At 40.0% G+C, this 26627-nt stretch overlaps 2 protein-coding genes across 2 annotated transcripts in view; one reads left to right on the forward strand and one right to left on the reverse strand.

The window, feature by feature from the left end:
- Nucleotides 1-10026, reverse strand: part of ZMYM1 (zinc finger MYM-type containing 1) — a 45738-nt gene extending 35712 nt beyond the window's left edge. Inside the window, exons 1-2 of the mRNA XM_035019141.1 lie at nucleotides 10009-10026; nucleotides 8841-8882 (exon numbers count right to left, since the gene is read on the reverse strand). The gene's annotated coding sequence lies outside the window, so the exon portion shown is untranslated. The remainder of the gene's footprint in view (nucleotides 1-8840; nucleotides 8883-10008) is intronic.
- A 368-nt stretch (nucleotides 10027-10394) lies between these two features.
- Nucleotides 10395-26627, forward strand: part of ZMYM6 (zinc finger MYM-type containing 6) — a 42969-nt gene continuing 26736 nt past the window's right edge. Inside the window, exons 1-6 of the mRNA XM_035019146.1 lie at nucleotides 10395-10703; nucleotides 11605-11771; nucleotides 21070-21154; nucleotides 21780-22029; nucleotides 25044-25218; nucleotides 25317-25508. Of these exons, the coding sequence (XP_034875037.1) occupies nucleotides 11679-11771; nucleotides 21070-21154; nucleotides 21780-22029; nucleotides 25044-25218; nucleotides 25317-25508 (795 nt within the window). The 5' untranslated portion in view covers nucleotides 10395-10703; nucleotides 11605-11678. The remainder of the gene's footprint in view (nucleotides 10704-11604; nucleotides 11772-21069; nucleotides 21155-21779; nucleotides 22030-25043; nucleotides 25219-25316; nucleotides 25509-26627) is intronic.

The following is a 26627-nucleotide window of genomic DNA, read 5'->3' on the forward strand; positions in this document are numbered from 1 at the left end:
AGAAGAAGAAGAAGAAGAAGAAGAAGAAGAAGAAGAAGAAGAAGAAGGAGAAGAAGAAGAAGAAGGAGAAGAAGAAGAAGAAGAAGAAGAAGAAGGAGAAGAAGAGGAAGAGGAAGAGGGAGGGGGAGGGGGAGGAGGAGGAGAAGAAGAAGAAGGGGAGTATACTTATCCTGATGAGCACTGAGTAATATATGGAACTGTTGAATCACTATATTGTACACCTGAAAATAATATAGCACTATACATTAACTACACTGGAATTAAAAAATAAATAAATAAATAAAACAACCAGACCCGGTTTCTGTTGCTTATAATCAAGAATACAGATTCCATCAGGTAAGAAACTGAGGTCTTAAGTGATAAGTGATTTGCCCTAGGGCACACCTCCTAAGTGGCAGATCTAGGATAACTAACTTGACTTTGTATCTCCTGATTCAGTATTCTTTCCATTATACTATTGGTAGTGTGAAGGGATCCAATAATTAGCATTCCTCTTCCCCACTAACTTCTAAACCAATTGAGAAATGAGATTCAGGAAATGGTAAACAAAGGTATCTATCACCTTCACTACTGGAAAAGGCTAGGTTGGAGGATAGAGACTCCCCACATGGCAGGCCTGCCCCTGTGAGACTTAAGGCAGAGAAGAGCCAAGGAAACTAGTTCCCTGTTGACAACTTGCTTCCACGTAGAAAGAAAAGCAGAAGAGTCTGAACTGCACATAGTTTCTCCTTCCAACCTCTCCATTTAGAGGAGCCACTGCCTCAGCTGAGGAGGAATGAGAGGGTGAATAGAAGTCAGTACTTTAATGTTAATGATTGACCCTTTACATAAAAAAAAATGGGACATAAGATATATATCTTCATTATCAATAGGTAGATATTTTGGCTGCTAGAAATATTTTATTTCTGATAACACATTATTGTATAAAATATTGAAACAAAGTCCTCTAATATTCTACCCATCACAGATGAGTGTTAACAGTTTGATGTGTATCCTTTCTTATGACCATGCTAAAATTGAGATTTTGTGGTATCAAAGGCTTAATCTGTATGAAGCATCCTGTGTAGTGCCTGGTACAGAAGGAAGTCATTTGCTTCCTTCCTTTCTTCTTCCTTAGCACCCCAGAGCCTTCTCTAGGCTAAGAATCTATGACTAGTGTTGAGCTGGGCTGATGTAACCACAGAGTCCATAGTTCCTGGGTGCTGACAGACTTACACCTGCCAGAACTGCCAGAGAGCTGTCGTCAGGAGTCCCAAGCCCATAGCAGGGGCCCTTGGGGCAAGGGCTGCTCAGCTGGGCCAGGCCCATGGCCTTTCCTATTCTCTGATCCAGGGGTCTAGACCCTCACTAGAGCCAGGGCTTAGGGCTGCCTCTTGGGTTAGCACATTGTCCTGTAAAGCTCTCTTTCTGAGCTGGAGGGTCTGTCCCCTCCTTCTGCGCCTCTCCCAGAGGGGAATCAGACACAGGGCTGGGCCCCATGGGGCAGTTGGAGGACTGCTGCGTTCACGCGGTGGCACCTCCCACTCTCAGAGTCTCCTGTAACTCTGTGTGATGCTGACCCAGCTGACCCCTCCTCAGGGATGTCTAAGCCTGTTTTCTCCTCTCTGGGTTTTTGGGATTAGCAGGAGATGAGAGTGGGGAGCTAGGGACACAGCTGGAGAGTGTGTGGGTAGAGGATCAGCACTGACTGCAGGCTTCCTCGGCCTGACTCTGCCTCCGACTCAGCTCAGGTGTCTTCCCTCCTGCAGGAGTCTTTCCTGAAAGCCACCTCTCTTCCTCCCCCGCCCAGTTATTCACTCCTTCTAATTCTTGTTGATAGTTTTTCCATGTCTGCCTCCCCTCTAGCACATGAACTTTAAAAGCTAAAATTTAACTCATTCATCTCTATGTCTAGTGCTTAGCACCAGCTCTGGCTCAATAATACTTGATAATTTTAGGTACCGTGATTGAGAAAAGCAAGGGTGGTACCCCGGGGCTGAATTTATAAGTGGGGGTGAGGACAGAAGAGGGAGAAGGGACTACCTTCCTAGGGCCTAGCCAGGGTTTATGATCAGAACCTTCCTGAAGGCAGAACTGTCCACTTTGTAAAAGGAGTTGCTAGGGAAGAGTTAACTCCTTGTCTTGAAAGGTGTGCAGACTGAAGATTACCTCTGCAGTGCTGCAAGCAGGATTCAAGCACAGCGCAAGCCTCGGGCCATATAACCACCAAAAGGCCTTCCACCTCTTAAGTCTGAGATCGTGGGAGGACACAGGGCTGGTACCAGAAGGCTACAGCGCTCAGAAAGCTGCCTGTCTGTCTAGACATGGTCAAGCTTGCCTGGAGGTCACTTGGAATAATGTCATGGCCTAATCAACCCCAATCCCTATGGCTTTCTTGTACATGCACACCCATATTTACAGTAATTTAAATCACATACAACTTACATAAAGTCCTGCCTGTATATGCACATTGCTATGAATGTTTATTTTCATATATTCTTCACAGATAAGCATGTTAAAACCTAACCTCATCACTGAATAAAGACTCGCTGGCCCAAATTTATACACACTTCCTCCACTGCCTCCAGGCCCAGGGAAGCTATGGGGCTTCCTTTTCCTGGGATAGGCCAGGCAGTTCTGAGAAGGGGAGAGGCGGAGAAGGCTTGGCCTGCCTATGATGGATAGAATTAATCATAAAAGTAGAAAAGACTGAAATTCACTGGGAAGTTAGCAATCTACACTATACCTTGCAGAGTATTTCCAGAAATGTCATTAATTGGCCCTGACAAATGTCTTGGCCATTGTACAACATTCTCGGATTTTAGTTTCTGTCATAGTATTGCAGATGAGGAGTCCAAAGCTGGCCTAATTCTCTTTCTTTTGTAAGTAAATTTTATTTTCATGTTTCATTTAGGATTTTCTGCACTTACTACTCATCCATCTGCACTGTGCTCTTGAGCTGGAGAGCTGCCTATCACTTCCCAGCAACTTTGGTTTTGCTTTGGCAGCACCTCATAACCAAATATGTCAGTTTAACTGTGGGATTATAATTATTGATTGGAACATGACACTCTTTCCTCCCCACACCCTCCCCCCGCCTCAATGCCGTTACACACGGTCACATGGACAAGAGGCTCTAATAGTAAGTACTTAGAGTTTTATGTGTCATTTTTGAGCCCAGCAATGTACGACCCACGTGTGCTTCCTCCAGACTCTTAGAAGGATGTGCTTGTGACTGAGTTTCAGTGATGGAGAAACAAGTTGGGAGACTCCTGCGTTCATAAATGATGATGTAGAAGCATAACTGCTAATGACCTAGAGCATGTGCCTTGAATGGTGATATGAAAGATAAACTTGTTTGTTTTCTATTTTATTTTTTGAAGATTTTATTTATTTGAGAGAGAGAAAGTGCACAAGCAAGAGGGGGAGGGGCAGAGGGAGACGCAGGCTCCGGCTGAGCAGGAAGACCGATGGGGCTCAATCCCAGGACCCTGGGATCATGACCTGAGCCAAAGGCAGACACTTAACCAACTGAGCCACCCAGGCACCCCTAAATTTCAGTTTATTTGAGGTATTGAATTTTGGGGTTTCTTTGTTACAAAAATAGTCTTCAACACACAGGGATTCAAAAAAATATATCATCTATAACTTTATCTGAGCAAAATAATTAAAATACTCTAACTCGTTTTCAAGGTAGAGGAAAGGGAGAGGAAAAGAAAGAGTGATAAATAATAAATCTGTACTCTAAACAGGTCATAATATTGCAACTGGGAATGTGAAATAGAAGTATACAGTAAGGATTCTTGAAACAAAACATACAAACCCAGAAGGAATTCCTAATAACACCAAACTAAAAGATGTAAACTATTTTAGTGTGTCAGTTATCTACTGTTATGTAGTAAACCACTCCAAAACATTGTGGCTTAAAGCAACAATTTATTTCTCATGATTCTGTGATTGGTTGGGCTCAGCTGGGGAGTTCTTCTGCCCAAAGTATGTTGATGCTTTCAGCTAGGAATTTGGCTGGAATACCCAAGATAACTTCACCTACATCCCTGGGACCTTGGCAGGGAAGCTCAGGGGCTTCTCTCCTCTCTCTATGTGGTCTCTCCAGTAGGATGGCCACACCTGTTTACATGATGGTGGCTCTGAGAGAGCAAAGGCAGAAGCTGCCTGTTCTCTTAGAGCCTACACCTATGACTGTCACACTGTCACTCCCCTGCAATTTATTGGTCAAAATAAGTTGACAGGCCAGCCCAGATTCAAGTGGCAGGGAAACTGACTCCACTTTTTTTTTTTTTTTAAGATTTTATTTATTCATTCATGAGAGACAGAGAGACAGAGGCAGAGGGAGAAGCAGGCTCCCCGTGGAGCAGAGAGCCCGATGCGGGACTCAATCCCAGGACTCTGGGATCATGACCTGAGCCAAAGGCAGACATTTAACCGACTGAGCCACCCAGGTGTCCCGACTCCACTTCTTTTTTTTTTTTTTTTTAAGATTTTATTTATTTATTTGACAGAGACACAGTGAGAGAGGGACCACAAGCAGGGGGAGTGGGAGAGGGAGAAGCAGGCTTCCCGCAGAGGAGGGAGTCCGATGCAGGGCTCGATCCCAGGACCCTGGGATCATGACCTGAGCTGAAGGCAGACAGACGCTTAACGACTCAGCCACCCAGGCGCTCCTCCACTTCTTGATAGTAGAAACCTCATACACATACAGAGACGGGAGGAATTGTTGGTGGCCATCTTTGGAAACAATCTCTTATAGTTTGCCTTCTGGACATAACAACTGATGTCCCTTCCCAATCAGAATACACTCACATTCTCAACCGAAAGTCTCAAATCATTATGGCACTGGATCAAAGTCCAGGATCTAAATCAGGCCTATGAAGAAGAAACTCCTTTGGTGTAGTTCATTGGGTGCAACTGCTCAGGTGCAACTTTTTCAATCCAAAGGCCTATGAACTAAAAAGACAAGTTATCGGGCGCCTGGGTGGCTCAGTTGGTTAAGCAACTGCCTTCGGCTCAGGTCATGATCCTGGAGTCCTGGGATCGAGTCCCACGTCGGGCTCCCTGCTCAGCAGGGAGTCTGCCTCTCTCTCTGACCCTCCCCCCTCTCATGCTCTCTATCTCATTCTCTCTCTCAAATAAATAAATAAACTCTTTTAAAAAAAAAAAAGACAAGTTATCTGGTCCCCTTGCTCTCTGCTCCCCACACACCCCAAACACCTGATGATATAGAGACATAATGACTCCTTCAATGAATGCTCCTGTTCAAAAAGAGGAAGAACAGAAAGCATATAACAGTCATTGATCCAAAGTAATTCACTACCTGGGCACTTGTTGTCAGATTCTCCTACTCCAAGGACAAGGGATGTTCTTTGATTGTTTTGTTCCCTGGGAATGGTTTCATAATTAATTTTCTCCAGAGGCTTTTGCTTCTTCCCTCGGGGCTCATGGCTTTCTCCCCTGAGAAACCTTCATTTTCCGTAAGAAATGATCTACATTTGCAGCTGAGTAGATTTCTCAGCTTCTATAAGGATCTTTTTCATTTCAAACTGTCAGTAATCCTTATAGTCTAAGGTTTTGGTTTTGCCCAAATACGTCCCTTAAAAACTTCGTGGATCTTTTTTTTTTTTAAATTTAATTTTATTATGTTATATTAGTCACCATACAATACATACAAACTTCATGGATCTTACTGGGATTCACTCTGTGACCCCCAAACCACCTCCATTCTTTTTTTTTAAAGATTTTATTTATTTATTTGACACAGAGAGACACAGTGAGAGAGGGAATACAAAGCAGGGGGATTAGGAGAGGGAGAAACAGGCTTTCTGCTGAGCAGGGAGTACGATGTGGGGCTTGATCCCAGGACCCTGGGATCATGACCTGAGCCAAAGGCAGACACTTAACGACTGAGCCATCCAGGCGCCCCACCACCTCCATTCTTCTTTCTGAGACAGAACTCTCTCTACTCTGGGTGTGTCAGATTGCTATGGGACAATGCCCTTGTTTCTTAGAAGCCCTTCTGTCTAGATGAGAGGGTCTATGAGGCACTGTTTAACTCCTTTTGAGGTCTTACAGCTGCACTCTTGAGTTGATCTTGACCTAAGGCCACATTTTACCTGTAATGTCCTATATGTGATTTTTCTTCTGAGATTTGTTTCTTATTTTGATGATATTTTGCTAGCTGGAGAGACTTGGACCCTCCATATTTTGTCTAATTTCTGCTTGAAAACAAAAGTTCCTTCTTTAACTTGTTTATCTTTTGCAAAGCCTTATCAAAGGTGAGTAAAATAAATCAATAAGCACTTTATATATTCTGCCCAGAAATCTCCTAAGCCAGATCTACAAGTTCACTAATTACATTTTCTATTTTCCATGTTTTTATAGGTGGAAGTGCTGCAAAATATTTTGCCACTGCATTACACTGGTTAGTCTTCCTCCAGCCTCCAATAACAATTTCCTCACTGCTCTTCCGGCCTCCACTAACAGACTTCTTGTCTTTCCAGACTCTGCTGGCTGCCTGGTCCCAAAGTCAATGTCACATGTTTTAGATTTTAGTTATGGCAGTACTCCATTTTTAGATATCAATTCTGTAACAGTTATCTACTGCTAAATAAAAAAGCACCCCAAACTTACTAGCTTATGATAAGAACCGTTTATTCATTCATGACTCTATAATTTGGGCTTAGCTGGGTAATTCTTCTGCTTATCTTGACTGGGCTCACTCATGAGGCTGCAGTCATCTATCAATCTGGAGGATCTAAAATGGTTCCACTCATACGTATGGGGCCTTGGTGCTGGCTATAGGGCTACTTTCTGCACGTGATTTTTCATCATTTAGTAGTTTAACCCATCTAATGGTGAGAGTGTTCTAAGAAAGTCAAAGCAGAAGCTGCAAAAACTATTGAAACCTATGTTTGGGAATTTACAGGATATCACTTCTGTCACATTCTAATAGTAAAAATAAATCATAAGGCCAGCCAAGAAACAAGGGATAAGGAAAAAGACTCCCTCTCTTAATGAAAGAAGTTGCAAAGAATTTGCCATATTTAATCCCCCACAGGTGACTGCAAAAATTCTAAAGCAAATTTAATATTTAATGATTTTATATTGAAAACAACACAGCAGGAAGTAGATACAGATGCCCAATATCACCATTTCCATTAAGGCAAGAAAATGGGATAAAAATTATATGCTTAGAAAGGAAGAGATAAATTTGTCATTATTCTCTATACAGCCGAAAACTTAGAAAATTTTTACAAATACGGATAAACTATTAGAATTAATAAATGAATTTAGCAAGGGTGCTGGCTTCAAAACCAACATACAAAAGTCAATTATATTTCTATATTTATACTGGAAATAAACAATTAGAAAATGAAATTTTACCCTTTAAAATACCATAAAAGGGGCACCTGGGGGACTCAGTCGGTTGGGTGTCTGACTCTTGGTTTCAGCTCAGGTCTCATAAGTCGTGGGATCAAGCCCCGCATAGGGCTCCATGCTCAGCAGGGGGTCTGCCTGGAGAGTCTCTCCTTCTGCCCCTCCCCCTGCTCTCTCTCTCTCAAATAAATGGGTAAATCTTTTAAAAAATACAAGATATCAAAGATCTAGAATAAATCTAAAAAAGATATGCAATCTCTATATTTAAAAACTATAAAACATTATCAAGAGAAATTACAGAAATAAATGGAGAGGTATACTATTTTCATGGATTGGAAGATTCAACCATATTAGTTTCCTGGGCCTGCTGTAAGAAAGTGTTACAAACAGAAATTTATTGTCTTACAGTTCTAGAGGCTTGAAGTCTAAAATCAAGGTATCAGCGGAGCTTTCTTCTCTCTGAAATGTGAATGGGAGAATCCTTCCTTGCCTCTTCTAGCTTCTGGTGTTTGCCATTAATCCTTGGCATTCCTTGGCTTGCAGCTGCAGTACTTCAATTTCTGCCTCAATTGTCACCTGATGTCCTTTCCACAGGTGCCTGTCTCTACATCTCCTCTTTTTATAAGGACATGAGTTATATTGGATTAAGGGTCAGCCCTATTCCAATATGACCATGTCTAAACTAATTACATCTGCAACAGTGTTATTTCCTGAGGTCACCATATCTTTTTGGGAGACCCAATTCAACACAATGAATAACAAATGCCAATTCTCCAAAACAGGTCTATAGTTTCAGTGCAATACTAAACAAAATTCTGGCTGATTCTACAATATATGAGCAAAATTTGGTTACATTTGGCAAGTAGATTCTAAAATTTATATGGGGGTGCCTGGCTGGCTCAGTCAGTGGAGCATGTGACTCTTGATCTCGGGGTTCTGAGTTAGAGCCCCACATTGGGTGTAGATATTATTTATTTATTTGACAGAGACACAGCGAGAGAGGGAACACAAGCAGGGGGAGTGGGAGAGGGAGAAGCAGGCTTCCTGCGGAGTGGAGAGCCTGATATGGAGCTCGATCTCAGGACCCTGGGATCACAACCCGAGCTGAAGGCAGACGCCTAATGACTGAGCCACCCAGGCATCCCAAAAATAAAATCTTAAAAAAAATTTATATGAATATGCAAAGGACCAAGAAGAGCCAAGACAATTTTGAAGAGCATAATGGGAAGGAAGACTTTTTTCTACCAGATACCAAGATTTACTGTAAAGCTGTCACAGAAATTAAGAGAGTGTGATATTTCCACAAAGAGAGACAAAATGAATAGTTTACATAGTCCTGAAACAAATCCACACATTTATAGACAACTTATTTATGCAAAGGTGACAATACAGAGCAATAGGGGAAGGACAGACTTTCAAAAATAGTACTTAATTTAACATTCATATGTAAAAAATGAAATCTGACTTACCTCACATGATACACAAATCCCCACTTCAAGTGGATTGAAGAGCTAAATGAGAAAGACAAAGTAATTACAATCCCAGAAATTAATCAGGACCTTTGGCAGGAAAATATTTCTTAACAGGACACAAGAAGCACTAAGCATAAAGGTCTTTTATGTTTGTTAAAGACACCAATAATAAGGAAAATCCTGGCCACTGAGTGGGAGAAGATATTTACAATCATATACACAACAAAGAACTCATATCTAGAATATATGTCCATAATAAAATGGCAGACAATCCAATACAAAAATGGGTAAGAGACTTGAACAGGCACTTCATAAAAGAGTATATCCAGATATCCAAAAACATAAAAATGGGCTCAATCTCATTAGAAATCTGGGAAAACCAAATTAAAACCACAATGAGGGGCAACTGGCTGGCTCAGTCGTTGGAGAGAGAGATTCTTGATTTCTGGGTGGTGAGTTTGGGCCCCATGTTGGCTATAGAGATTACGTTAAAATAAAATCTTTAAAAACCCAAAAAAACAAAAAATGCCACAATGAGATACCACTATACCCCTACCAGAATGGTTAAAATTAAAAAGATGTACAGTGGTAGTTATTGGCAAGGATGTGGGGCAATTGGATCTCTCATAGATGGCTGGTGGGAGTGCAACTGAAAAACCACTTTCTGAAAGTTCTTGACATTATCCACTTAAATTTTATATATACATAACAAGCACGTTCATTGCTAGGTATAAACCCAGCATATGTGCAACAAAAGATAGGAAGGTTCACAGCAGCATTATTTCTAATAGCCCAAACCTGGAAATATCTCGAATGTACATCAATAGTAGATAGTAAATTGTAGCATATTCATAAAATGGAATATTATACAGCAGTCACAAATCAAAAACCAATTCTGAGTGAAAAATACCAAATCTTGGCTTTGAACAAGTTAATTAATCTAGTCATTTACATCTCTGAGATAAAAATTTGTACCTCTTGGGGTTGTGGTGAGGATTAAGTGGAATGATGCATGTCAAGTGTTTAGCAAGCACAGGGCTTAATAAATGTCAGCCATTATTTATTCGTATGTTCCTTAGTAGGCTATTTTTCTGGAAATGGGAATTAAAGAATAGTGCAGACTATCTAATGCCCCCAACTTTCTGCCCCAAACCCCTTCCTCTACCTTTTCACCTTTGTGTCTTGGTCTCTTTAAGAAGTCAACCATAACTAAGGAAAGAGGAATCCTGGGAAGATCCACTCAGCTCAGGTCCAGAGCATGACGGGAAAAGGAGGGGCGGAGACCAGGGCTGCGCACGCGCGGTTGGCCTGGTGTTGCTTTGCGATGGATCAGGCGGAAGAATTCCAGTAAGAGAAAATAATCCTCGTCCCGGCGTGGGGAGCCTTGGGTCCTAGGCCTCCTTACCCACCCGGTACTCCCTGGGAGCAGGGAGGCAATCGGGAGGTGAGCGCAGCGGATGGCGGCTGCAGGGTCTGCGCGGGGCGGGGCGGCAGGCGCGCCACGTGACGAGGCGGGCACCGGGCGGGGGCGGCGCCGGGAGGGCTGCGCGGCTGACGCCGTGCGCATTTCGCCGCAGGGACGCAGTGACAGGGATTTGCGACTAGCGTTCTCCCCATCAGATGCAACGTTGCCGTGTTTGTACTCGGTGACGGGCGCGGAGATTATTGGTGGGGACGAGACTTTCGCAGCGATACCGTACTCGAAGGAGGGATGAGCACCCGTAGATTGTTGTAACTGTGGCAAGTGGTCAGAAGTTCTCATCTCTTCTTCCCACAGGCTTTTCCACCAGTTGCCCATTTCCCTGCCTGGCTTGACTATTCGGATAAGGACAACTTTGGGGAGCTTCCTTTTTGCTTCAGGTTTAGTACGCTTACTCTTAGGGGAAGGGAAATCTGTTGGATGGCTAATAGAGTTTCTTGTTTACAGGGAAGCGATTGAGAAGCAGAGCTCAAGAGGGGCTTATTCGTGGGCCCGGCCCCCAGGGAGACCCTAGAAAGTTCAGGTCGTCCACTTTAAACAAGGGCGTACTTGTTCACTGGTGGTGGCATCTGGAGCTCTGATCTATCGTTAGGCCAAGAAATGGGGCCCTTATGGAGGCCTCCAGTAAAGGCTGAATTAGAGGTGGGGGTGGGGAGCTCGGTGTACCCCACTTTGAGAAATAAAAGTTGAGGTGGGCCTCCAAGTACTAATTCTCCCGGAGTCAGAAACTGTATTTCTGAGCCCTTCCCCCTAAGTGCTAGGTGACTTCTTCCCACATCTTGCCCAGCTGGTCTGGTACCCCCTGTAAGTTTCACCGTTTGAGAGACCAGAGTGTTTGTCTTTAAAGTTATTAGGGAGGTGGGAGCTTTTTCCAGAAGACTTTTCTTATTTTATTTTATCTATTTTTTTTTACAGAGGGAGGGGAAGAGAGGTAGGTAGAGAGACTCTTGAGCAGGTCTCCACACCCAGCCCTGAGCCCTTGGGAGTCCTGGTGGGGCTCTATCCCAGGACCCTGAGATCATGAGCAAATTCAAGAGTTGGGTGCTTAACTGACTGATCCACCTGGGTGCCCCCGGAAGACTTTTCTTATGTGAAGATAACTATTAAAGGAACAGAAGGCAGGAAGAGGGGAGTATAGTTAGTCATGGCCCCGGAAGAGTTGATTTTCAAAGGCTCAACTCTGAAGCCTTGTGCTCAATACAAAGCTTTTAAGATAGATAAACATGAAGGAGAAAATAAAAAGAATAAACCTGAGTACCAATCCTTTATGTTGTATTTTAGGAGTCCAGCTATCCTTTACCAAGAAGAACTCTGTTAGTTTTAGACTGGGGAATTCCTTTACATAAAAAATTAGAATGAAAGAACCTTTGGATGGTGAATGTGGCAAAGCAATGGCACCACAGCAGGGGCTTCTGGACAAAATTAAAGAAGAACCTGACAATGCTCAAGTAAGCATTTCATTTTATTTAAAAAAATTTTTTTTTATTCTTTTCTATCTGGTGAATTCAGATTTTTAGTTAGGCAGTTTCTGGCTTGTATGTTAAAACGACCCCAGTTTTTTCCCCATTATATGAGTAAATCAGTTTTTCTCCTCTTTAAATGAGAAAAGGTCTTGGTAACTGTATATTTCTTTTTGTAAAAAGAAAGTAATATGTATTACCATTTTTCTATACTTGGTACTTTTTTTTTTTTTTTTAATTTTCTTGTATCTGACAGTAGTTTCCTTTTATTCTGTAAGTATTTGTGTTCTGTTCTATGCCAGGGGATCAAGGAGTCAGTTTAGTCCCTCCACTCATTGGGCTTATAGGTTAGTAGGGAAGATAGACATTACACAAGTAATTGATCAAATAATATATATAATTACAGACTATGACAAGTGCTCTGCAAGAAAAGCCTAAAGTGGGGAATCTGACCTAGTTTTTTTTTTTTTAAGATTTTATTTATTTATTTGAGACAGAGAGAATGAGAGAGAGAGAGCACATGAGAGGGGGGAGGGTCAGAGGGAGAAGCAGGCTCCCTGCCAAGCAGAGAGCCCGATGCGGGACTCGATCCAGGGACTCCAGGATCGTGACCTGAGCCAAAAGCAGTCGCTTAACCAACTGAGCCACCCAGGCGCCCTGACCTAGTTTTGGTTGGGAGCAGAGCCTGGGTAAGGAAGGCTTCCCCGAGGGAAGGATGTTTAAGCTGAATTATGAAGAAGGAATTGACTGGGCAAAGACACAGAGAGTGTTCCAGACAGAGGGATCAGCATATAGGAAAGCCCTGAGTGTTTCTTTTGAAGAACTGCAAGACCAGTGGGCCTGGAACAGAAAACGTATGAAAATGGTGATGATGGTAATGTTGATCGTAACAACACTAATAGTATTTATATATCAACATGTAGTATATATTATATCATAATAACTTGTGACATTATAAATATTAACTTACTGATATTTATATGTCCTTAGATTGTGCCAGGCACCATTCTAACCATATTATTATCCCCATTTTACAGATGAGGAAACCAAAGTACAAAGAAGTCAAGCAGTTTACCAGGGATCACCCAGGGATCACAGCTCATAAATGGCAGACTAGATTCAAATCTAGGTAGTCAGACTTCAAAGCCTGTTATCCTGCTTCTAGGATGAGGCTCTGTAGGTAGTTTGAGGCCAGATTATGCAGGACTTTGGGACCATGTTACGAATTTTGGTCTCTATGGGAAGACACAGTGGGAAGAGAGCAATGGGAAGAGACTGCAGGATTTTAAGTGGGAGAGTAAGATAAACATGTTCAGAAAGATCATCTAGGTACCCTTAGGGACCCAGATTGGAAATCTGTGGAGATCAGTATAGAGACATGGTTAGTTGTTTTGGCAAAGAATGATTTTTTTTTTCTTGCATGATACTCTCTAGTTACTGTATAAGCAAACTAATAATACTAAAAATACAAATAATATAATAACAAAATAATAAATAATAATGGTAATATTTTATTTCTCATATCATCTCAAAGGCAGTATTAGTATTATTCCAGGACAGGGGTGCCAAATAGGTTTTGTCTTATTCATCAACTCCGTGTCTTCCTAGAGTGCTGTGCTGAGAAGGCATCTGAGGTAGTGGCTACAGGATGTGGGGTGGGGGGTGAACTTTTATAACAATTTCCTACTCATCCTCTTTCCTTCAGTCACAGTCCCCAGCAAAACACTGTGTAAAAATGCTATTGTAGCTCTACAGATCTGATGATATCTCTCCCTTTAAAGACCCGGTCTCCTCATGTGTGATAAAGCATGAACTTTTTAGTGTAACATCCAAACTATCCATGTTTTGGCCCTTGTTTCTGTCTTCAGTATCATTGATCATCCTTCCCACCTTTTCTAATCTATTTACCTGCAAACTATCTGCAATTTACTCGAAGTCATATTCTGTTGAGTTTTGTTTTCTCGCCTTTGCACATGCCATTTTTTCTGTCTGTGGTATTCTAAACTAGGCAACTTGGCAAAAATTTTTCTCCTCTTTAAGACATGGTGTAACAGTTGGTCACTCGGGTAGATGAATCATTCCCTTTTTTTCTATTGTATATTGCTTTCACTTTTCCTATGGCATCTACAGGTCAATGAATTTTGTTTTCATACAGAGTCTGGAATCCTCAGTTCTTAGTGCAATGACTGGCACAAGATTACATGCTCAGTAATTGAAATAAAGAATCTCTGTTTCACAGATGAGGAAACTGGACCTGAAGGAACAAGGGACTTCACCAAGGTCCCATGGCAAAGTTGGGATACAAAACCAGTTTTTAAAAATTCTAGATCCAAGTTTTCTTCCATTATGCCTTGTCTGTATATAAATTTAACAAATATTGTGCTATGAGTTGAATGTTCTTTCTGAATATCAAAATTGTGATAATGAAAATCCCCTTAGCAGCTTACATTTTATTTTTTTAAAGATTTTATTTATTTATTTATTTGTCAGAGAGAGAGAGAGCACAAGCAGGGGGAGCGGCAGACAGAGGGAGAAACAGGCTCCCCGCTGAGCAGGGGGCTCAATGAGGGACTCCATCCCAGGACCCTGGGATCATGACCTGAGCCGAAGGCAATCGCTTAACCGACTGAGCCACCCAGGCATCCCAACAGCTTACATTTTAAATATAAGTAGATAGGGACTGACTCAGTTCTCTTTGTTTTATATTAATGCTACTCAAGGTGAATAGGCTATAATCTTTGTCATAATTGAGAGTGTGGGCTATGATAGAAAAGCCAATTAAACAAATAGTGTATGGTGTTTTCCATGTTGCATTTGAATATTGGAAAATGGTAGGCAAGAAATAAAAAATGTTTCATACTTTCTGATATAGCCTTCCCCTGCCCGCCCCCCACCATCCAAAAGCAGTGTTCCTATGAGAACTTTTGTAGGCTGAAATGGTGTAAAATGAAGAAGTGATTACCACTAATTTATGTGGAAAATTTTTGAGCGTTTCTGGATTAGGCTTTCGTGATACCTTAGGACATATCTTACAGCTGCACAAAATCAAGATAAAGCACTGATGCTCACATAGTTCAGAGCTATAGCAGCTGAGATGGTTGATGCTGAGGTGCTGAGTGTGCTTCCTGGGAAAGGAGCTTGGTGGTGCTGCTCTCGCTTCTTGCTTCTCGGATGCTCGCTGCCTCTGTAACTGCTTGCTGCAAAACAAAGCTGAAGGCTGTTTTCGGTTTTTGCCTTTTCTCATAAAAGCAGAAATCTTCAGATTTCTTTTGGTTAGTGAAAACAGGTACTAATGTCTTTTGTGAAAGTGAAGTGGCATTACATGAACTTTTGAAAAGTGGGGAAAACTCTACTAAGAGTCTGTTCTGGATATTCAAGTTACAGTTGCGCTGTCATTCATTCAGTGAGTTTTTATTCCTGCTTACCATAAATTTCATAGCACTTGCTCAACATTGTTGTAAGTAGTTTACATATGTTAATCCATTTGATGCACATGACCCTGTTACTCTTCCTGCTTTACCCATGAAGGTGCTGAGACACAGATAGTAACTCGATAAAGGTCACACAACTAGTACGTGGTTGAGTGAGGATTTGAACCCAAGCAGTCTGGTTCAAGATCCCAAAACCTTAACCAGGATACTGCAGGCTAAGTTGTGTTAGTTATTTTTTCAGAAGAGCTACAAAGATGAAACAAGACCTCTGCTCTCAAGGGAATTGATACTGTTAAGGGGGAGATATGGGAATAAGAGGTAATTATTTATAGAGTGTACCTCACCAGAAGCTATGCCAAGCATGTCTTGTGTATTCTCATTTAAATTCTACAACCATATGAGGGATGTATCTTTATCCCATTTTACAAATGAGGGAACCGAAAAAAACAAGTAAATGAGGGAGCTGAGGAAAGGAGAGGTTGGTAATTTACCAAATTCAAAGGCAGCAACAGAGCTGGAATAGGAACTGGCTTCAAACTTGTATTCTTTCTCTTGCTTTGTGCCACTTTTGTATGGATACAAAGTCACAGTATTATGTAATTATTGTAACAGCAAATTGTGTAAGGTGCATTTGGGAGCATAGGGGAAGGAGCCTTTAAGTTTGCCTGAAGAGGAAAGGAAGGCTTCATGGGGCAGGCAGCACTTGAATTGTGACAGTTAATGTTTTCAGGCAGAGAAGATAGTATGGGCCAAGTCATGGAGAGGTGAAAGAATGTGGTATGTTTAGTGGTTGAGTATTTCAACAACAAGGAAGAGAAAAAAAGAGGATATATTTAAAATACTTGGGTAGTGCTGATCAAACTTAAAGATAGCGTATGAGGTACATGGGTCAAGGAGGAGTTCCAGAATACTTAGAAGTTTCTGTCCTCAGTAAGTTGAGTTTTTGATACTATTTACTGAGAGGCAAGGAACAGGATTTGGGGGGAAATAAGTGCAGTTTGGGATCTGTTGTGTTTAAGGGGCTAGTGGGACATTCAGTTGGGAGGCATTTGCATATATGGATATGGTATTTAAAGATTTGAAAGTTATCTACCTGTAGGTGTAGTGTTGTCAGATAAAATACAGAATGTCCAGGTAGATTTGACTATTAAGTTAACAGTGATTTTTTTTTTTTAAAGATTTTATTTATTTATTTGACAGAGAGAGAGAGACAGCAAGAGAGGGAACACAAGCAGGGGGAGTGGGAGAGGGAGAGGCAGGCTCCCTGCCAAGCAGAGAGCCTGACTCGGGGCTTGATCCCAGGACCCTGGCAGACGCTTAAGGACTGAGCCACCCAGGCGCCCCAACAGTGATTTTTTTCTTAAGATTTATTTATTTATTTATTTGAGAGAGAAAGAGAAACAATGGGAGCTTGGGGGAGGAGCAGAGGGAGAGAGAGTCCCAAGCGGACTCCGCACTGAGTGAAGAGCCCAACACGGGGCTTGATCTCACAACCCCAAGATCACGACCTGAGCAGAAACTGAGAGTCAGAGGCTTAACCGACTGCACCACCCAGGCACCCCAGCAGTGATTATTTATTTATTTATTTATTTTTAAGATTTTATTTATTTATTTGACAGAGAGAGATAGCGAGAGCAGAACACAAGCAGGGGGAGTGGGAAAGGGAGAAGCAGGGTTCCCGTGGAGCAGGGAGCCCGATGCAGGGCTCGGTCCCAGGACCCTGGGATCACGACCTGAGCTGAAGGCAGACGCTTAACGACTGAGCCACCCAGGCGCCCCCAACAGTGATTATTTTTTAATATAAGTATGTTATATGCAATACTTGGGACATACTTATACTAAAAAAGTATTTGTTGTTTATCTGAAATTCATATTTAACCAGGCTTTTATATTTTTATTTGCTAAATCTGGTAGTCCTATATAGGTGATAGTTGAAATTATGAATGTGGATGAGTTCATTCAGGGAACAAAAGTAGAGGAGAGAAGAGCTCAGGATAGAAAGCTGGGAAACAGATTAATTTAGGGTTTCAAAGTAGTCCCCTCAATCAGCCGCCTCAGCATTACCTGGAAACTTGTTAGAAATTTATAGTCTTGGACCCTGTTCCAGATCTACTGAGTTAGAAATGCTGGGGTTGAAACCCAACAATCTATGTCTTTTTTTTTTTTTTTTTAAAGATTTAATTTATTTATTTGAGAGAGAGAGTGTTGAGAGAGAGAAAGAGAGAGGTCACAGCAGGGGGGAGGGGTAGAGGGAGAAGCAGACTCCCTGGTGAGCAAGGAGCCCGATGTGGGACTCCATCCCAGGACCCTGGGATCATGACCTGAGCTGAAGGCAGACGCTTAACTTGAGCCACCCAGGCGCTCAACAATCTATGTCTTAACAAGACATATAGGGGCTTCTGATACCACTGAATTTGGGAACCATTGACTTTAGGGCTGAATATAAGATCAATGAAAAATACTAAGACATAGTAATAATTGAAGTAACAGAAGACAATGAAGTGGAATCATTGGCCGTATCAGATGTATCTCAGAAGCCATGTAAGATAAAACCTAAAAAAAAAAAATGTTTATTGGGTTAAGCAGCTGCAAGATGATTGGTTAATCTTAAAACAGTTTCAATTGGGGGTGTCTGGCTGGCTCAGTTGGAAGAGCATGCGACTCTTGATTTTAGGGTCGTGAGCTTGAGCCCCATGTTGGGGGTAGAGATTATAAATAAATAAATAAATAATAATAAAAAATAATAAATAAATAAATAAATAATAAATAAATAATGAATTAAAAAAAAAACCAGTTTCAGTTGAAGCAGTAGCCTGACAGCATTGGGTTCAGGAGGGAATCAGTAAGGAAGGAGAGAAATAATGAGGTGCTTTTTCTCTGGCTGGTTGGAAGGAGAGAAGAGGGTAGTAGTTCCTTAGGAAATAGGTTCCTCGTAAGTTGAGAGGAAAAAACAAACATGGAGGCGGTGAGAGGCTGAAGATACATGTCGGTGGCATGGAGTGCTGAAAGAAGGGGGAGGGAGAGGGATCCCAAACGCAAGCACTGTTTTTAGTCATGGTTAAGAAGATTGCTTTTTCGGGGCGCCTGGGTGGCTCAGTTGTTAAGCGTCTGCCTTCGGCTCAGGTCGTGATCCCAGGGTCCTGGGATCGAGTCCCACATCGGGCTCCCTGCTCTGCAGGAGGCCTGCTTCTCCCTCTCCCCCTCCCCCTGCTTGTGTTCCCTCTCTCGCTGTGTCTCTCTCTGTCAAATAAATAAATAAAATCTTTAAAAAAAAAAAAAAAAGAAGATTGCTTTTTCCTGTAAGATAGGAGGAGAGTTTGTTGATCAATTTGTAGGCATGGTGGAGGGAGGGAATCAGGGTGTTGAGGGAGTTCTTAGTTGTTTCTTTTTTTTCTTGGTACAATTGAAACATCAGGGAGCAGGAAATTTGTAGGGTTGATTTATTAGTGGTGAAGGTTTGGAACAGTTTGTGAATCAAAAGGGACATTTAACAGGCATATTAGAAAAATATCAGAGATTGAGTTGATGATAAGGCAAAGTAGCTTTATATTGATTCTTTTTGGTAAATTGAAGGAGGGTATAGATACTTTTAACTTCCTCTTTACAAGTTCCAATAAATAAACATTGTTATTCAAGTATAATGTTTAAGACCATCCACTTGGATTCATTCAACGAATATTTATTTAATGCCATAATTATGAAAATAATAAAAGCTAGAATTTTTGTGTGTAAGTCATGCTTAACTTTTGGTTTATCTGTAAGGTATCATGCTACAAACTGCATTTGTATTAAATCATTTATCCCCCCATAATGGCCCTAAGGATTAGATAATATATTTTATAGATAAGGAAATTGGAACTAGAAGAGATTAAATAACTTGTTTGAGCCAAGATCACATGTTTCTGCCTGCTGTCAGAACCCATAACCTTCTCTGTTAGGTTATGTTGACTGTGCTGAGATGGGAAAACAGATATGGTCCCTGTCCTTAATGGGCATGGTCCTTTCAGTCTTGTGCGTATGGGGGAAAGAAGAAGGGTGTTAGACATAACAAATTATCACCCACATAAATAGGAAATGATGTATTGTGACAGGTGCTATGAGTGAAAGGAAATGGGAGACTATAGCAGGGGAACTTCTTTTTCAGTGGGGGCCAGGGTTTAAATTCATTGTAGTAATTTTTTATTATCTTATCTTACTTTATCTTATTTTATTTTTTTAAAGATTTTATTTGTTTGTCAGAGAGAGAGAGCACAAGCAGGGGGAGCAGCAGACAGAGGGAGAAGCAGGTTCCCTGCTAAGCAAGGAGCCCAATGTGGGACTCTATCCCAGGACCCTGGGATCATGACCTGAGCTGAAGGCAGATGCTTAACTGCCTGAGCCACCCAGACATCCCCATTATAGTAATTTTTAAAAAAGATTTGTTTATTAATGAAAGAGAGAGACAGTGCATGTGGGAGGTGGGGAGTGAGAAGAGGGGCGGGGGGAAAGGGAGAGAGTCCTAAGCAGACTTCCTACTGAGTGCAACCCAATGCGGGGCTTGATATCATGACCCTGAGATCAGGACCTGAGCTGAAACCAACAGTCGGTGCTTAACTGACTGCGCCACCCAGGCGCCCCTATAGTAATTTTTTTAATATTGTATTTATACATCTGTGAGGGAGATAGCACGGGTTTTGGAACAGAGACCTGGGTTTGATTCCCATCTGTGCACTTAATGTCTCTGTGACCTTGGACAAACTGCTGAACCATCTATCTCTAAGCTTCACTTTCCTCGTCTATAAAGAAGATATCATTGTTCCTGCCTGATTGGCAGCAGCTCATTTGGTGCCATAATGTACACTATGGGAAGTGGTAAATTAATGCAGTGGTACCTAGTCTTTGTGGCATGTAATAGTCCAAAGCAATTTCAAAAGTAACTTTGGGAGCTGACCTATCATTTATTTTGCTAAGTATAGGGGTATTAAAAATACAACTAGTGTTTATTATCACCATTGTTTCAGAAAAGAAGACTACTTTTTTAACTTTTTATTTTGAAATATGTATTTAAAATTTTTTTTAAAAGATTTTACTTATTTATTTGATAGAGATATAGCGAGAGAGGGAACACAAGCAGGGAGAGTGGGAAAGGTAGAAGCAGGCCTCCCGCTGAGCAGGGAGCCCGATGTGGGGCTCGATCCCAGGACCCTGGGATCATGACCTGAGCCGAAGGCAGACGCTTAATGACTGAGCCACCCAGGCGCCCCTGAAATATGTATTTTAACACCAAAAAAAAAAAAAAAAAGTAGGATGGTTGTGATCTCAGAATAAAGAACAGTCTTTTTCAAAATACATATATGTATTTTTAAAATTTTGTTTTATGATTATATTTTATCTTAAAGCATTTTAAAGAATGTATAATTAGGATAAATCTGATTTAGGCTGTGATGATTCTATGTATAATGAACAGATTGCATTGAAACTCTTGTGTCTTTTCTGCCATTAACAGATATGACAGTTTGTAAGTCTGTTGGCTAAAATTACTAATTGGATCCAATCTCTAAATCATTCAGATTTAATTTTATTTTTTGTTTCCTTATAAACACAGCCTAAAAAAAGGGTAGTGCTCAACATTGAAATAGCTATGTATGGCTCCTATGTATGAGATTACATTTGAAAAGTAGTTACAACTGGAAAAGGTCCTTTTTGTAAAGATTAAATCTAGTCTGACAATTTAGAAATTTTGACTTTTGAGGTATTTGTGAAGGTGATTATGATTAGAATGTAGAAGAGATATGACAGTATTATTTTTTGCTTGAATTTCTAGTTTATTTAGATACTAACACTGTGTTCATTTCTCTCTCTTTTTTTTCTTGAAGGAGTACGGACATGCCCCAAAGCCAAAAACTCAAGAAAGTGAACTGAAAATCAGTGCTGTGTTTTCAGTCGGTGACAGTCCTCTTGGTAAGAAATAGAACTGTATAAGTTAATTATGATTAATATTGTTATATTCTGGCTAGTAGAATTGAGGGAAAGTGCCTCCTCATGTAAGTTTTTTTTCCCTTAAGATAAAGCAGTACTTTTTGAACTGGGTAGCTGGTCTTGACTAGCATTTTAAAAAGTGGAATAGAGGGGCGCTTGGCTGCTCAGTTGGTGGGGTGTGTGACCCTGATCCTCAGGGTTGTGAGTTTGAGCCCCATGTTGGGTGTAGAGATTACTTAAACAAAATCTTAATAAAAATAAAAATAAAAAATATATATATATGTATGAAGAAATAAAAAGTGGGAATAGAATTAAGACTATATTAAAGTGTGATGCATGTAAAGAAACATGATTTCATGAAACTACTGTTTCAATTATTAAATTTTACACACATACAAAAATATATGTCTTCTGAGTTATAATGTGAAATATAGTTCTTACTATGGGTTATGGTTAAAAAAGTTTGAAAACCCCTGTTTTAGAGTATTTATTGCCTCATTAATATTGGATTTCAAGACTGAGAATTTGTCCTAAAAAATGGAGAATGTATATTTGTTTGTGTCGATACTGAAACTGTTTCCCCCCCTCCCTTATTTTGTATTTATAGCCCAACAGTTGACCCCAGGCTTTCAGTTTTCTCTTGCATCATCTGGCCCAAACATACTGCTTCCTTCGGTTCCAGCCATAGCTATTCAGGTTTTTTGTTCTGGTTGTAAAAAAATGCTTTATAAAGGCCAAACTGCATATCATAAGACAGGATCTACTCAGCTTTTCTGCTCCACGCGGTGCATCACTGGATATTCTTCACCTGTCTGCGTGCCACCTCTTCCCAAGAAAACCTGCACAAACTGTTCAAAGTATAAAATTTTTAATTACATCCCTTTTTACTTTTCTTTTTTAGTGTGTATATAATTTAGCTCACATATGCTATTGTTAAAAAAAACCAAAAGAACCAAAGATGCGATTGCTACTTTAAATCTCTTTAGCATGTTTCTATGGAAATATTTAGCTGATTGAGAAATTTGCAAATTTTCAAGTTTTGTAACATTAGATAAGAGACTTGGTTTTAGAAGTGTCATCTAAACCAGCTTTCTGTCTCTTTAAGCTTAAATTTTACCGTGAAAAGAAATAAACCAGTTGTGGAAATTGTAGGACCACTCATTTATTCTGTAATTGTAGATAGCAACCATTCACAACTATTTATCTTGAAAGTTATTGAAGTATAGAATACAGTAACAGTAGTCTTATTATATAAGTTATTTAATTCTTTAGAAGATAAAAAACTCTAAATGGTTACAAAAGTAATGTGTTTATTTCTAAAACATCCTTGTAAGTTTTTGTTGGAGGTTATTGTTGCTTTAAAGTCACACATAGGTGCAGAGAAAGGAAGAAATAGCAACAAAGCCACATAAACTTCTTTCTCTACATTAGTATGTTTGAAAAATTTGGCATGTTCTGCCTATTCCTGTGGTAGTGTAGTTCTAGGAACACATTGTATTGTCAGTAGTCATTAATGTAGAGTGAAAAAAGTTAAGAGCTTGGTTTAGATCATGGCTCTAATCCCTTACTAGCTATATGACGTTGGGTCTAGATTTTTAACTTTCCTAAGTCTCCATTTCTTTGTTAGTAAATAGTATCTACTTACTCAGATTTTAATGAAACAGTGTTAGCCCAGGGCTTGGCACATAGCAAATGCTTAATAAGTGGGATCCTATTATTTTTAATAATAAAATTATTATTATGTGTATTAAGATAGAATTTATAGGCTCCTATTTTTTCTTTGGAGATAGATGACAGTGTCTTTATCTGCCTGGGTGTTGGCCTTACGTATCTAAAAGTAGATCCTGTTAAAATGGAAATCTCCAACTAAAAAGAAAGAGGAATTTAAAAATATTTTACATAAATATTCAAATTAATATTGTTCTAAAATGTCCTTCTAATACCTTACTTAAACTCTTCTATACATTCTCATGAAACTGATTTGGAAGGGTAAATTTAGTTTTCTGTTTCTATATACTCTGTTTCAACATATCAGATACCAAAATGAATTAAATTTTAAAGAACAAAGCACAACTTATACATCCAAATGCATATTATTCTCTTAAAAATAGTCGCTCTTGTCAGAGACATTTTACCACAGTGCTGCTCTTATTCAAAATTTTGTTTTGATCTCTTGATTTGGCATTGCATTCAGAGCCTATGAAACATCCTTTAGACCAAGTTAGATGACAAATCTATCTTTATACCATGGTTTTTGCAAAGTGCCAAAAAGTTGCTTGATGCCTTTATCAGTTGACTATCGTAGACGAATTCAACTGAGTCATAACTCTTAAACATGATATTTGACTATAACACTGAAAAGTTGTTCTTAGAGTTCTTGTAAATAAAAGAAATTAGAAGAATGTTGGAGCCATGTTTTTGGAAGGTGTATGGTTTTTTTTAAGATAAATGTTAAGGTATAAGTTTCATTTGGATGCATAAGATTTAGAATGCATTTATATTTATGTGCACAGATTTCCATTAAAAAATCATTCTCATTGGTTTACGTATGTGTATATTATACCACTGGCATATTCACATTATTAAATAACATTCTTTATTGCTTTGTTTTTAGTAGAAAAATCACTTTTCAAAATTAATAACTTCATCCGTGTGTAAGCATATCCACTTGGTTTCCAAGATTCACTGTCCTATTTTTAAGGTTAGGTGAGTTTTAGAAAATTACAGTACTTTGTTGTTATTGTTATTCTTTGATAGTTTACCATGGAACAGTTCTGTATAATAAAGGCACAGGATGGGAGGCAGAATAGTGGAATGATTAACTACATGGACTGTGGAATCACACTGCCTAGAGTTTGTATTCTGGCTTCACTGCTTACCAGCTGTGTGACCTTGACAAACTATTTAACCTTTCTGATTTGGTCTCATCTGTAAAGGGACAATTATAATAATACTTACCTCACAGAATTTTTTTGATAATTAAGTTGGGTAATTTGAATAAAGAGAACAATGTCTGGTACATACTAATTACTCAGTACACATTACTATATATAATATTATTGCCATTATATTCTTTGTGGCCTCTACTAGTGCTTCTAATGACCATTTCCTTTAGTTTTTTACACTGATCAGAAAAATGGCAATACTTAGTCTTTGTTTTTACTGTCAGTGCTTATTATAGCAATGAGGTCTTACAAAATAACTTGAGTTTTACAGAACGGCTCGATTATTTGTGTTCTTTCTGTCTTATTCTTAATTCCATCTGTCCTCTGCTACTAAACCTTAATAGTTCTTTTATTTGTTCCCTTACTCTCTTCCTTTATAGTTAAGTTTTATATATCATGCTGATTTTTTATATTAATCTTTGGTAGTTCATCTCTTTCCCAAATCTTGCATTTCAATTAAAAAAACCCAAAACATGTCATTCCTTGTCTCACTCATGTTTCTACTCTTGGCAGCTGCTGGCTAGTAAGAGGACAAGTGTTTTGTGGTCTGGAATTTTGGGATGGCTACTTGTTCCATTGGCTCCAGTGGATGAAACTTGGTTGGAGCTGGAAGCCTCACTGTTTTTGTCATGAACATCTAGCTGGATATATTTTAAATATAATTTGCCCTCAACACATCCATAAATTAGGTATCATAAACCCATGTTAGACACAAAAAATTGAGAGTAATTACTTCAGTCATTGTTACTCAGCTAAGTAACAGAACTAGTCCTCAAACTCAGGGTTGCAGACGCCTTATTCCAGGCCAGCTGTTTTCTCCTATGCAGTAGCTGCCCTTAGTAAATGTAGTTATTTTAGCTCACAGTGTGTAAGAAATTACAGTTACAAAGTACACATTTCATTTTGCCTTTGTTATTTATTTTTAGAGACATTTTAAATCCAAAAGATGTGATCACAACCCGATTTGAAAATTCTTCTCCTAGCAAAGATTTCTGCAGCCAATCATGTCTTTCTTCTTATGAGCTAAAGAAAAAACCTGTTGTCACCATATATACCAATAGCATTTCAACCAAGTGCAGTATGTGTCAGAAGAATGCCGACGTAAGTCACGTTGTACCTTTTTTGGGATTCTGCGCAAAGATCTGAGATTTTTGATTGGCTTTGCTGATTTTGGATATGTATGTGTTTTTATTTCCTAGATTCGATTTGAAGTTAAGTATCAAAATGTGGTGCATGGTCTTTGTAGTGATGCCTGTTTTTCAAAATTTCACTCCGCCAACAACCTCACCATGAACTGTTGCGAGAACTGTGGAAGCTACTGCTATAGTAGCTCTGGCCCGTGCCAGTCCCAGAAGGTTTTTAGTTCAACAAGTGTCACAGCGTATAAGCAGGTATGAAGATCTGTCTGTCACACATAGTTAGGCTCGCTCCTTCCAGGGTGGCCCTGCAGGGATGAAATGCAAAATAAACAAGATCAGTTGATCTTGGTGTATGAGTTCCCGTGCAGAAAAGTGGGATAGATTCTGGTGGTGTAAGTGTTGATTGTGGTAGTGAGATGATACAGGTGGTCAGGAATTCACAAATGGAATTTCATGTTTTGCGAGGACTCTGAAATATTTTGTGATATAGTGATAAGTGAAGATAGCCCCATATAAATAAACTATGACCAGTTATAGATGATAAAAATCAGTGGATCTAAAGCATATCTTTTTCCTTTTAGAAAATGTATTTTCTGGGGCGCCTGGGTGGCTCAGTTGGTTAAGCGTCTGCCTTTGGCTCAGGTCATGATCTTAGGGTTCTGAGATCGAGCCCCACATCAGGCTCCCTGCTCAGCAGGGAATCTGCTTCTCCCTCTCCCTTGGCCTGTCTCCCCAACTTGTGCACATACTCTCTCTCTCTGAAATAAATAAAATCTTTTTTTTTTTTAAAGATTTTACTTACTTATTTGAGAGAGAATGAGAGAGAGCGAGCACATGAGAGGGGGGAGGGTCAGAGGCCCTTCTTTTTTTAATTTAAATTCAATTCATTAACATATAGTGTATTATAGTTTCAGAGGTAGAGTTCAGTGATTTATCAGTCTTATATAATACCCAGTGCTCATTACATCATGTTCCCTCCTTAATGTCCATCACCCAGTTACCCCATTCCCCTAACCACCTCCCCTCCAGCAACCCTCAAGTTTTTTTTTTTTTTTTTTTTTAAGATTTTATTTATTTGACCAGAGACACAGCGAGAGAGGGAACGCAAGCAGGGGGAGTGGGAGAGGGAGAAGCAGGCTTCCCACTGAGCCGGGAGCCAGATGCAGGGCTCATCCCAGGACTCTGGGATCATGACCTGAGCTGAAGGCAGATGCTTAACAACTGAGTCACCCAAGCACCCCAACCCTCAGTTTGTTTCTTATGATTAAGAGTCTCTTATGTTTGTTTCCCTCTCTGATTTTGTCTTGTTTTATTTTTCCCTCCCTTCCCCTGTGATCCTCTGTTTTGTTTCTTAACTTCCATGTATGAGTG

The sequence above is a fragment of the Mirounga leonina genome, unplaced genomic scaffold (assembly GCF_011800145.1).
Source record: "Mirounga leonina isolate KUSES-001 unplaced genomic scaffold, KU_Mleo_1.0 Mir_173, whole genome shotgun sequence".
In the NCBI taxonomy this organism is placed as follows: Eukaryota; Metazoa; Chordata; class Mammalia; order Carnivora; family Phocidae; genus Mirounga; species Mirounga leonina.